At 37.5% G+C, this 13,348-nt stretch overlaps 1 protein-coding gene across 2 annotated transcripts in view; it reads right to left on the bottom strand.

Annotated features, from left to right (window-relative positions):
* The window catches only part of LOC306854025 (uncharacterized protein), a 45,821-nt gene that overhangs the window by 6,292 nt on the left and 26,181 nt on the right, over nt 1–13,348 (bottom strand). For both annotated transcript variants that reach the window (XM_079391806.1, XM_079391807.1), the window contains exons 18-25: nt 12,017–12,145; nt 11,478–11,606; nt 6,742–6,873; nt 6,107–6,235; nt 4,643–4,771; nt 946–1,074; nt 640–768; nt 416–544 (exon numbers count right to left, since the gene is read on the bottom strand). In XM_079391806.1, the coding sequence (XP_079247932.1) occupies nt 416–544; nt 640–768; nt 946–1,074; nt 4,643–4,771; nt 6,107–6,235; nt 6,742–6,873; nt 11,478–11,606; nt 12,017–12,145 (1,035 nt within the window). The remainder of the gene's footprint in view (nt 1–415; nt 545–639; nt 769–945; nt 1,075–4,642; nt 4,772–6,106; nt 6,236–6,741; nt 6,874–11,477; nt 11,607–12,016; nt 12,146–13,348) is intronic.

The raw sequence follows: 13,348 nt of genomic DNA on the forward strand, positions 1-13,348 counted from the left end.
GAATCATTCAGGGGTGCGTTTCCCAAAAGCAACTATGGTCGCAAGTTCCGTCGTTACCAATAGAGTTCAATGGAACTAACGACCATAGTTAGCTAACGATGCTTTTGGGAAACTCACCCCAGATGGTTTTGTGAACTGATTCATTTTAAAAATTTGACTCAAAAGAATGATATGTCAAAAAGAGACTCAAAAAAATTAGTTCTCAAAAGAGACTCGTGAACATGCAAGATTGAGAAGAATACTTTCCTTGTAGTTTTCATTTCCATTATATTAACAAAAGTGATCAGAACAAAAATTCACCTTTGTGTTCCGCTTAAGTCCGTAAATCATGAATTACTGCTTTAATTCTGAGTTAAAATATACACTATAATTTCATGCTGATGACGTAGATGTTTTAAAATTTAAGATTACTTACGTTTTTCACACTTGTCACCCTGATAACCTGGAGGACACACACACTGTCCGGTCACGTGATCACACAGGTGCCCGTGCTTACAGTCACATAATTGAGCACAGAGCTCACCGAAAAAGCCAGCAGGGCATCCTGAGATATGGAACCATTTCATATCACATCATATAATAACAGATTTCAGCGTACAGCAAAAATGATTAATTCTATCAGCAAAGTCTGTCACTCACGGTGTTGGCAGGCGGGACCGTAATATCCGGACGGACACGAGCAGCATCCCGTAAAGCGTTCACATGTACCGTTATTCTGACACACACACTCCTGCTCACAGTTCACACCATACTGTCCTGGGGCACAAACTATTGCATGCACAAAAAAGCATTCAGGTGAATTAATCATCTTTTGACTTATATTTAATGCATAGAGAATTAAAAGTACTCATAAACTGTTTAAAGTGTTAATTTTATTCCTGGTTGCGTTAGGATGCAATACCATGGATACTAACTAACCAAACTGTTTATTGTGTATTTGTTTACCTTTTTCACAGTGCTGCCCGGTCCAGCCCAGGCCACATCTACATGTCCCATTCACAGGGTCACACACGCCTCCATTCGCACACGTACAGAAACTCCGACACTGCGCTCCATAGCGCCTACTAGGACATACTGCACAGAGGACACTGTCACATTTAACAGCAATACTTTGTCATATCACAAATGCTTAATATCTGTGCATAAACATGAGAAGTGTTGTTTTGTTTCATCATGTAGAAATCACACAGGTTGTGGAAACAACTGGATGTCTTGGCTGTATCTGTACGCTCTGTGTTTCAGCAAGGCGCATGGATCTGTCTTCAATTTGGACCACATGAGCATGGTTTACCAAGCACTGATTAATCCTCATCCAGCACTAAATTATACTGTCAACACTTAATTTACACTGGATATCTCATTTTAGCCTGAAACCAAACTTATTTCGTACACAAAAAAAAGAAGTTGTGGCCTGGTGAGCTTAGTGAATTTATTTATTTTTATCCTGAGCTAAAGTGCAAGACCGAAAAAATGCACATCAGCAACAGTTTATGTTCATAAGTAAAGAAAAGCCCTATTTGAAAAAGTTTGGGGTTGGTAAGATTTGTTAATGTTTTTGAAAGGAGTCTGTTATGCTCACCAAGGCTGCATTTATTTGATCAAAAAAAGTAAAACAGTAATATTGTGAAATATTATAACAATTTAAAATAACTGTTGTGATGTGTCTATATATATATATATATATATATATATATATATATATATATATATATATATACACACACACATATATGCATGTATATATTTTATATATGTATATAACTGTTTTAATGTATTTTCTTTTTTAATATATTTTAAAAACTGAATTTACAGAAGCATTATCATGTTGAAAACAGTTCTACTAAATACTAATATTGTCAAATATATATATATATATATATATATATATATATATATATATAAAACTTTATAATATTATAATATAATTATATAATAATTTTATGTCAACTAAAGTATTCATCACTTCTTGGTGCACCTTTGTTATGGATTTATGCCTTTTGCCAACATTCTGTGTCAAATGCAGCAAAGCAGCCTCAAATATGATCCTTACAGATATGATTATTTATTGCTTTAGTCATATACATAATATCACATATTCCACATCTAGACAACAGAAACTCTACAGACATCCATCCCATCCAAATCAGTTCATGAAATCACATGTTAATTCTATGCTAATAATTGCAACTTCATCTAAATAGTCATTAAGATGGTACTGTTTTTTAAATCAGGAAGTGTGTTCATTGTTACACTGTACCAGGACAAACATTCAGCAGACTTTCCCTAAAGCAAAACACCTCATTGTTTTATCTATTAACTATGTCCTGCTCCAGACGGAAACTTCCAGTAACAACAAGAGCACAGATGGCATTATTTTCAAATAAACTCTGAATTCCTCAATTACTACAATTAGCACAGGCCCTCTCATCCCTCAAAATGCATTTAAAGAGCTAGCCACACATGCGATCACTCGATCACAAACAGCCACACAACACACGTGCACAAACACACACATGCCACACACAAGTTTACATAAGCTCTAGATCATTAGTGCAATGGCAAAGTGGGTCTGATTTGGCAGTGCAGCAAAAGAGCAATCATGTTTCTTTGGGTAATTTAGATTGGGAAAACAATAAGCCAATCGCTTTGATTCGCTTGCTTATTTATTTGTTTCCTTGCCAGCAGATCCGTCGACACGGAACATAGAGAACTAGCTACTTATAGTTGTCTGTAAACATTAAACACAGGGAACGTAAGCAGCGGCACGTCTGTGAGACGCTCCGAGCCTGCGTTTTCTAGGAGGCTAAGAAAATCCCTCCTGGAAAGTCCCGTTCCATTCCCACTGATGAGTGATGAAACACGAAGATTAGGAATCTGATCTCTCACTTCTGTTCTTCGGGAAAAGGGCCGCTGCGATCAAATTCCCTCACGCAGGAAACTGGAGAAATTTGTTAACTAAATATTGTAAATAAGCCCTGGGAAAGAATCAGGAGGAGGGCAAATAGTCCCTTCAAGTGCAGGACTGTGAGACGCAAAGTACTTCGATGTTGTTTTGCTTATGAAGTCATCATAACACTTATGGTTTCACATCCTAAAAAGATGAAGATGTGAATGTTGTATATTTGGGAGGGAGGGACCATGGATGAATGAAGGCACAAAAAAAAAAAATGAATGGCTGAGGTTGGAAAAGTTGGCAAAATAAGTGGGAAAAAAGGCAAATAACAAGAAGGAAAAAGAAAAAAAGCTGTATAGCACAGCTACCCACAAGTGTTGTTATTGTTAAGCAACAGTGGCGGCTCATTGGGGGAGGCAAAGCTTCCCCAAACTTTTGAGGTGAAAACGGGAGGAGGATGATTTAATGTTAATAAAATTCACAATTCATTTCAGTTCATGAATGTGCCGAATCTGCTGATGTAAGGCCGGTGGAGAGCTGAGCTCTTGTGCTTCCGTTAGTGAAACAAATTAGCCAATCACCATCGAGTGTTCACTTTCAGCGCTGAGGAGTGTGGAGAAAACAAACCTCGCAGGTATATCAACCAATCATCATAGAGACGTAAATTACGTGATATTAGTTTGAACGTCTCCCGCTGCACTGAAAATGTACCAAGTACTTATGATGAGTAGCGATATTGAATATTTGATTATCAACAGATTTACCAAGCTGTCATTCAAACAGTGTATATATAAATTAAAAATAACATGCCTAAGCTAGATATAGGCTACAGCAGTCGGCTTAATTAAATGACAAAAGAGGCAGCTCTCTTTTAACTCAGAGTTTTAAGAAGGGATGGATGTTTGCTTCAAGTGATAGGCCAGGTAAGTGAAATTATAATATCTTGCTGTATGTGTGTCATTTTCTTTATGTTCTCTGACTAAAAGCCGATTTTAAAGTGGTTAAGCAAATAATAATAATAATCGGCAGGGATTCCCAGACCAATACGATTAGTGTGCCTCCTCTATTTTAAAACCTACGAGCCACCACTGTTAAGTAAAACTTTTTTCATTAATCAGAATCAGAATGAGCTTTATTGGCCAGGTATGTTTACACATACAAGGAATTTGTTATAGTGACAGAAGCTCCACAGTGCAACAAAAAGACAGGACACAGATAATAAAAGAATAATATACAAATAGGCAATGTACAAAACAGCAAAAACACAATATATAATATAGACAATTATGTGTGTACAGGTCTGATATGTGCAAATTTGAAATGAAAAAATAAGTATGTATGGTGAATAAATAATGTATAATAGTGTTGTGTGTTCCACGTTTAGTGTCAAGTGTTCATGAGATGGATTGCCTGAGGGTAGAAACTGTTCCTGTGTCTGGTCGTTCTGGTGCTCAGTGCTCTGTAGCGTCGACCAGACGGTAACAGTTCAAAGAGTTCAAAAAGTGAAAGTGATGTGACATACGGCCAAGTATGGTGACCCATACTCGTAATTCGTGCTCTGCATTTAACCCATCCAAAGTGCACACACACAGCAGTGAACACACACACACACCCGGAGCATTTAATTGAGTAAGTTACTAAAACTGAAATTAAAATTTTAACTGAAAACAAACTCATTTAAATCTTAATAAATACTACAATATAAAATAATACTAAAATAACAGTGACTATCCACAGAGATATATATACCTTGTTCGCAGGAAGGTCCCGTTCTACCAGGGGCGCAGTTACACCTCCCAGTCTCTGGGTGGCACTGTCCTCCCTCTCCACACAAACACACCTGAGCACAGTCTCTCCCGTAGCGACCTGTAGAACAACCTGAGAGAAAAAGACAGGGGAAAAAAACAAATGTTATCAGCTAAAAAAACAGAATGCCACAGCAGTGTCATTATGCAATTAAAAAAAAAATTACTTTTAAAGGGATAGTTCACCCAAAAGTGAAAATTCTGTCATTAATTACTCACCCCCATGTCTTTCCAAACCTGTAAGACCTTCATTCGTCTTTGGAACACAAATCAAGAAATATCATTTTCATTTTTGGGTGAACTATACCTTTAACTTTACACTTTCCTGAGATGCTGAAAAGCAGCAAGAAGATAATCATGGACAGGGCCAGATTTATCGATAGGCAAAAAATTTTTTTGGCCCCCTTCCTTTAATAGGCCTAGCTTATATAATATTACCACCCCAGCAAACAAAAATATTTCGTAATCAGTGGAAACCGTTACAGTGTTTTCTATCGCGATAAGCGCTTGGGTTCAGTCAATAAAAATGGAATGACCGTTCCATTAATAGGCAGCGTCGTGGCCACATTACCACTTCAGGAGTGCATTATTTCTCTAATAATTTTAACAGCCTGGAGTCACATCCACACCTCAAGACATTGTTCAGATTAATTATTTTAAGACATTTGTCATGTTTCTGTCCTGAACTCTCGTGTGTGTTGAACTAATTTCTTGCGCGCCTCATACACCTTACCTTGCAAATTTCAAAATGTCATTTTAGAGCTAATAACAGAGACTTGGGCCATTGATATGCAGTTATTAATGCAGTTTAACATAGTTATTAGAGAGAGAGAGAGAGAGAGACTAAGCGCGTGTGAATATCTGTGTCTTTGCGTCTCTCAGCAGTGTTCAGTGTCTCTACTAATAGCGAATCTTTAAGTTGAACTGCTTCAAGAACCTTTCTAATGTGAAATGCCATGTATCTTTTCAGCTGCCGAACTATTTTACTGATAAATTCGCGGGACAGCGATCACAAGTTTCTGTCCGCGTCTCTGTGTGTGTGCATGTCTGCAGCCTACTGTGTGTGCGTCTGTGAGAGAGAACAGGAGGTGATTTCCGTAAATAAAAAAGGTGGAAAACATGGAAATAGTTTGTCATTTTTTACCTTATTGCTTGTTATACTTATTTGCTCAATGTCTTCTGGTGTTTTGGTTCTTTTACTCTTGTAGATAGATAGTATAACAAAAAAATATTATATATCTTCATTGTGTTTGGGCCCCCCTGGACGAGCGAGCATAGGCACGTGCCTAGAATGCCTATGCGTAAATCTAGCCCTGACCATGGACAAATGTTTGTCTGATGTGTGTTTACATAGGCTGACAATTAGCATGTCCACACCCACTCAGGTGATTTATTATCAGGATCTTACTGATGCTGCAGTTGGGTCCCAAGTATCCCGGCTGACAGATGCAAGAGCCAGTCCTGAAGTCACATCGGCCTCCATTGGCACATCTACACCTCTTCTTACAGTATGGGCCGTAGGTGCCCTCTCGACATCCTATGATCATTTTTTTTATTTTAGCACATTTATAAAACATTGAATAAAAATATAAATTGTAATCATGTAGAACTACATAACATCATATAGATACACTACTTTTCAAAAGTTTGATGTCTGTAAAATTTGTAATGTTTTTAAAATGTTCTTGTATCAAAAATACAGTAAAAACAGTAATATTGTGAAATATTACAATTTAAATGAGCTGTTTTCTATCTGAATATATTTTAAAACTTTTAAAATGATAAATGTCTTTACTCTCACTTTTGACTCATTCAATGTGTCCTTCATGAATAAAAGTATTTATTGCTTACAAAAAAAAATATTTTTTCTGACCTCAAACTTTTGAATGGTAGTGTGTATGATTATATAACTATTGTTTGTTAGCTAAATTGTAGATGATCTTTTGGTCTGATTGAACAACTGTGAAAACAAATTTATTAGGTTGCAGATCTCAATATAAAACCTAAATCAGAATTATATCTGCGGAATACTGTATGTCTTACTCAGATGACAGCGGTTGCCATAGTATCCAGGTAGACATGTGCATTTCCCAGTGACATGGTGACAGCTGTACTGATCTCCAGAACATGTGCACATCTGAGAACAGTTCAGGCCAAACCTGCCCTGAGGACACACTGAGAGAGCGAAAACATTAGAAAGTGACAATACATGCAGAGATGACTAAAACTGTGTGTGGGTTTTCCATAAGTCTAGACACATTCCTGAAAAGACATCAGACAGGAAGGAGATATGACATGGTACGATATGAAGGGGAGGCTAGACATTTCATTTAACGTCATTCAGACATGCTTACTTTCATACATTTTCGCATATGCCTGGAGTGTTTGACAGAAGCCAGGCTGTGTGAGTCCATTACATAGCACAAATCCATATCACACACACTGAAACACGATTATATCGAAATACATGAGATGTGAGTGTATTTAGGGCTCAACAATAAGGATTTTCGTACTGGCCTAGTTGGATCAGTGGTTATATATGAGGTAAACTTTCAGGCTAGGCTTTTATAGTTATTTATATATCAGTTACTTTATAGTTGTTTTGTACTTTGCCAAGCTTGCTTTTGTATGTGTAAAACAATATTATAATTATTAATTATTCAAAATTACAATTATTTTTCACATATAAAATATGCAGACAAAGTATATTATATTATAGTATATTATATTACATATTTGCATAATATCGTGTATATACATTGTGACGAGTCGGCTGCCTCCCCCCTGTCCATCATCACCACCCCGTCCCGTATTCGCCGCCCTTCACCAGGCTCCCGACGGGAGTGGGTGTGTGAGAGAGGAGGGGCGCTTAACACGCAGGGCTGGCGGCGTGTGATGAGGCGCACCTGACGTGAATGGAGCCTCATCACCGCCGCCGTTTAAACGCCGAGCGCGCCTCTCCTCGAGAGACCGGTCTCTTCCCGTGCATGCACGCTGGTGTCCTCGTGGGTCCAGGAAGGGAGCGTCGAGGAGGACTGCCGCACCCGTTAGGCGGCTGACGGGCCAGGATGCCGGGCCGCCGAATCCCCCAGAAGCGCCGGGATGCCCGAAGATGGACGAAGCCGCGCAAGAGACGCCGCCGCCACTCGCTCCCGGCCCCGAGAGGGGAGCGCGTGCGGCCACCGGACTCCGCCCCTTCCCTGGACCCTTCCCTCCTGAACACTGCCCTCCTGCACAGCCCCGCAGCACGACGAGGACACCAGATCCCTGTTTATTTTGGACACTTTTCCCCCTTTGGACACTTTATTTTAATATATTGTTTAATAAAAACCTCTCCGAGGCTTGACGCCACGCCCACTGTGTCTGTCGTTGGCTCCTCCCGCCACAACATGCATACAACACTTTCAATTTTATCACAAAACAAAGTTCTGTCATTAAACTCTAGATGGTGCAGGTTGATGGGTCGTTAACGCAAACTGATGATATTCACAGTGTTAAACTACTTAGCACAAGCTGATTGGTTCATGTTGCATACGCAGCCAATGAGCTTACTGTTTAACATTTAAATGACTGTTTAGCATGCACTAGAGCAGTTTGCAGCACGCTTTCAGAGTTCCTCTGAAACCCTCCACCTCCCCAGCTCCTCCTGCATAGATCTGCTACAGGTTATCATATATGCTACTTGTGCAGCTGCAGTATGTCTTAAATACTCACAGCAGTAGCAAGTTCATGTACTTGCTTTGCAGCAGCAGCAGCGATAATCTACAACAATTGCAATAACCAACAGCAGCAGCAATTCAGCAGCATAGAAAATCTATTCCGCCAAGACCAAATACATTAACATTGTCATATCCATCATCCATCTGAGAGTTGTCAAGATATGTGTACGTTTCCAAGAGATAAATATACAACAAATCAACAAACTAGCATGTAGTGAAAAAGCAGTATTAGCCCATCTGAACAAGAGATAGGTCTGTCACCTGGACTCAGTGTCTTCCTTATTGTTGAGACTAACACAGATCTGTGTATGTTCATGTATAAATGTGTGTGTTCGTGTATTCACCCCACCGGCAAGTGTAAGAGATAAGTTCAGACTCCAGACTAAAGAGAATAATTAGACTGTTGTCATTAGCCGTGTCTACTGCAGTGTGTGTGTGTGTGTGTGTGTGTGTTCATGTCTGTTCCAGACTTCTTATCCTTACACAGACAAAAACAAAGCCTGTTTGAGTTGGCTGCTCAGTGCTAACCTTTATCAGATATCTCACATCCACAGAGAGCGAGAAAGAGAGAGTGAGAGGGGTGGGCGGGTGTTGAAAAAGAGTCGCGGAGCAAAACCCCAGGGTGTGTAATGTAAAAATGATAGAGAGACACAGGGAGATGTGAAATACAAGCGATAGAAGTGTGCATAGGGCTGTTTGTACATCTTTTTGGCATGATGAATGTAATGAAACTTTGCTGTAAATTAAAAAATTACATCTTAAATTAAAAATGGATGTTAGTCTTTCCCTCCCTTCGTTTTGATTAAGCTGCTCAGATGAATGGATGTGTAAAGATCATTGGTTTTTGAGTACTCTGACAAAACAGGCAACATTATAGGATTAGAAATATAATTCTCCTGCTTCTTATTTTTAACTCGTAAAATGTTTGTAATTATAAATACTGGAAAATGTAGTACACAATTAATGAATTAACAGAGAATACAACATGATTTTTCAACTTATTTTTAGCTCAAAAAGTCACTGCATGTATATCATACAACTATTAAAGGGGTCCTATTATGCTCTTTTACAAAGTCTTGATTTAGTTTTGGGGGTGTACTAGAACATGCTCTCATGCTTGGTGGTTCGAAAATCGCATTATTTTTCACATAATTTACATTATTACAACACCTTTCTCCCCAGCCTGACACAACGACTCGATTAGTTCCGAGTTTGATGAAGGCCCGACTTCCGAAAAACGAAATGAGTTGTGATTGGTTAGCTGTCCTAGTGTGTTGTGATTGGCAAACAGCTTAGGCAGCATTTCAGCACTGCCCCGCCCCTTGCCAAAACAACAAGTTCGTCAATATTGCTATATCAATTCAGACCTTGAGAATATTGAACAAGAGGATCGTGCAGAACCTTTGCACGCACGGATATTGCAAGACATATTAAAGTGGTAATGTTATTGTTGTTGTTTCTTTAGTTTTTTGGCTAAATCACGTTTTAGATAGGATGTCAACAACAGCTTAAAAATAACTGCATTTACTATGTACAGATAAGTGCAATGGTAATATGTATTATGTTTATTGTTCTTTAATTCTAACATTATAACATGAATTGCAGTGAAACTGTTATACAGTTGAATTTATTTATACCATAGTCCCACAGACTTACACTATTTGTGTAAATATGCAAATTAATGCAAATTAATAAATATGCAAATTAATCCTCTGCCAGCAGGAGGTGCTGTTGGGGTGGTAGAGAGCGAGGTTTTCCCAGTAACGCTGTACACAAAGCAGAGCTCCGCTCACAAACGCTGCTTTATCAGACATTATGCAAGATGAAATGAAAATGACATCCAAAATTCTGAAAACAGTCGGTTTCCATCTGAAATACAGTGATATAAAAACACCCACACCGGGTTTCGATTTTGAAACGTGGAGTGCTCAACCAAGCATTCTCCCCACCCGCCAACCACTCGAATTTCCGTAGGCGGAATTTATTTTAATGATATTCTAATGGACCACTTTGTGATGTCACAAATACAGGAAAACAACTTTGTAGTCCAAACGAGCTGTTCGTTGTAGTTCTTGAAAAGGAGTGGACTTTGAGATTTGTAACTTTGTAGCTCTTTTTATGCCCAAACATACACACTACACACTGACTAAAATTAAAAATTGAAAAAGCATGATAGAACCCCTTTCAATAAAGCAGTAATTTCGGGTTCTTCCTGGTGTTGTTACAGTAATAAGTCCTACTTAAATTGAAAGAATTTTATTTAAAAAAAAATGATATATATATATATATAGAGAGAGAGAGAGAGAGAGTTGTAGTAACAACAGTAAATTTCATATATAAGACTAACTTATAAGTCTTATTAGTATTATTACCTGACTTTATATATACATTTTTAAATTAAAACTGACTATGGCTAAAGGCAGGCAGTGAAACGTTACAAAAAGTTTTAAAAATTGACATTTATATATAGAGGTTTTTCAGAAAGATTAGTAAGTGCTACATATTTAGACAGTAAAGACATTTCTTATGTTATGAAAGATTTCTATTTCGAATAAATAATAAAAGTTCTTTTGAACTTTCTATTCATGTATCCTATTTTGAAATTTATTACACTTTACCCAAAAATATGAAGCAGATAGCTATAAAAATTCTTTCTAGAGCACCAAATGAGAGTATTAGCAAGGTTTCTGAAGGATCATGTAACTGATGCTGAAGTAATGGATGCTGAAAATTCAGCTTTGCCATCACAGGAATAAATTACATTCTAAAATATGTTAAAACAGAAAGAAATATTTTAAATTGTAATAATATTTCACAGAATTACTGTTTTTACTGTATTTTTGATTAAATAAATGCAGCCTTGGTGAGCATAAGAGACTTCTTTCAAAAACCTTTGAGTGGCAGTGTATAGAAAAATATTTATATTGTATCTGTTTAATATATATTAGTCTATATGAAGTACTGAAGTTATGGGCTTACAGGTGGTGTTAGAGGTAGTTCTTGCTATTTTAAAAACTGTCTTATGAATAAGTAGGATGAATGAAATGAGAGAGATCTTACTCGTCTCACAGCTGTTCCCAGTGTACCCTGCAGGGCAGCCACATCTGCCCGTCACATGATCACAGGCCACGCCCCCTGGACAGATGCATCTTTGCTCACAGTTCCTACCGAACCATCCAGATGCACAGGCTATACACAAACCATACAGACAGTGAGAGAGAAAGTAGATGGATCACAGAGTGAGTGGCCCGCGTTCACCCATGTGAACATTCCAGTGTGTAATGGAGACAGAATACAGTAATTTGTGTGATGACATGTGAATCGCTGCTATCAGTGCTTACAAACTCCTCACTATAAATCACCATAATCACTTACATCTTACTAACTACAGCCAAATAAAGCTCTCTGAGTGAGTCTGTGAGAGAGAGACATATGTGTTTATGAGTATATAGGGTCTTCGGATGGTGACACACATGTTTGTGTGTGTTTTGTATAAGAGAAAGGCTGTTTATATGTAGATATTCAATAATATTACATTAAATATGAGTATTTTACAATCGAGTGAGTGCATGTGTGCATGTGTGTGTGTTTTAGCTCACTCTGTTGGCAGCTGGTTCCTGTCCACCCAGGTGTGCACCTGCACTGGCCACTCACCGGGTCACATGACCCTCCGTTGTGGCAGTCACATGATTGACTGCAGTTGGGACCAAATGTACCTGCTGGACAAGCTAGAACACAAACACATATTTGAATCAAAACAAATTTTAAAAAATCTAAATATGTAGCACTTTGTGCAATGTAAAAATGATGTGATGTAACATGTTCTATTCTAGATGTTCCAAATGCCCATCTTATGTTTAACAGTATATTAGTAAGTTCATAAATATAGTATATAGTTCATAAATGGGAATGTCACAAAACTGTCATTCGTTTATTTTCATTCATATTCAAGTCTACTACTGATCTGTTATAACACTGTTGTTCAGAAGTTTGGGGTCAGATGTTTTAAGGTTTGGAAAGTCTCTTGTGCTTTTATTTATTTGATCAAAAATACTGTAAAATATTGTGAAATTAAACTGTTTATAAATAAAATATATTTTATGTAGTATATTTTTAAAATGTAAGTGATTTATATGATGCAAAGCTGAATATTTAGCAGCCATTGCTTCAGTCTTTAGTAACACACGATCCTTCAGAAATCATTATTATATGCTGATTTAGTGGCCAAAAATAATTTGTATTATCAATGTTGAAAACAGTTGTGCTGCTTAATATTTTTGTGGATTCTTTGATGAATAGAAAGGGGAAAAAAGCATTTTAATCAATGTAATGCTTCCTTGCTTCATAAAAGAAAAAAATATTGCTGACTTCAAACTACTGAGCAGTAGTGTTCAAAGTTTTACTAAATATTAAAAAAATATTTAAAGGTCTCTAGGCACCCAAACTACACTATGAACAGTGTGGCATAAAATAACCCAGTATTTGAGCTTTATGTGTCCAGATAACATAACATATCTACACCAAATACCAAAATAATTCTTGAGGCAAAAATGTGTTTACGTGATGCCTGTACGTGATTTAGACTTAGCCTGACTGCATTAGTTTTAGTAGGCACACACTACTGCAAAACTATAAAATAATAAATGAGAAAAAGCAGACGCAAATCAAAATAATAATTTATGATTTGCACTCTTTACAAAAAAAAAAAAAGAGGGCCACAAAACTAACTAATAACATCACTCGACTCCAGAGAGGTCTCATCACGGTCAAGATTACCCTGCAAAGCATGTCATGGGAAAGCCAGACGTAAAAATAAAACTTCTGAGAGAGGGATCTTTAACACAAACCTCGCTTCATTAAAAAGAGAGGGAGAGTGAAACAGAAAGAGAGATAAATCTTTATTGGGCCCCTGATCTATTAAACTACTGACG

Source organism: Barbus barbus (assembly GCF_936440315.1).
Source record: "Barbus barbus genome assembly, chromosome: 34".
Taxonomy (NCBI): Eukaryota; Metazoa; Chordata; class Actinopteri; order Cypriniformes; family Cyprinidae; genus Barbus; species Barbus barbus.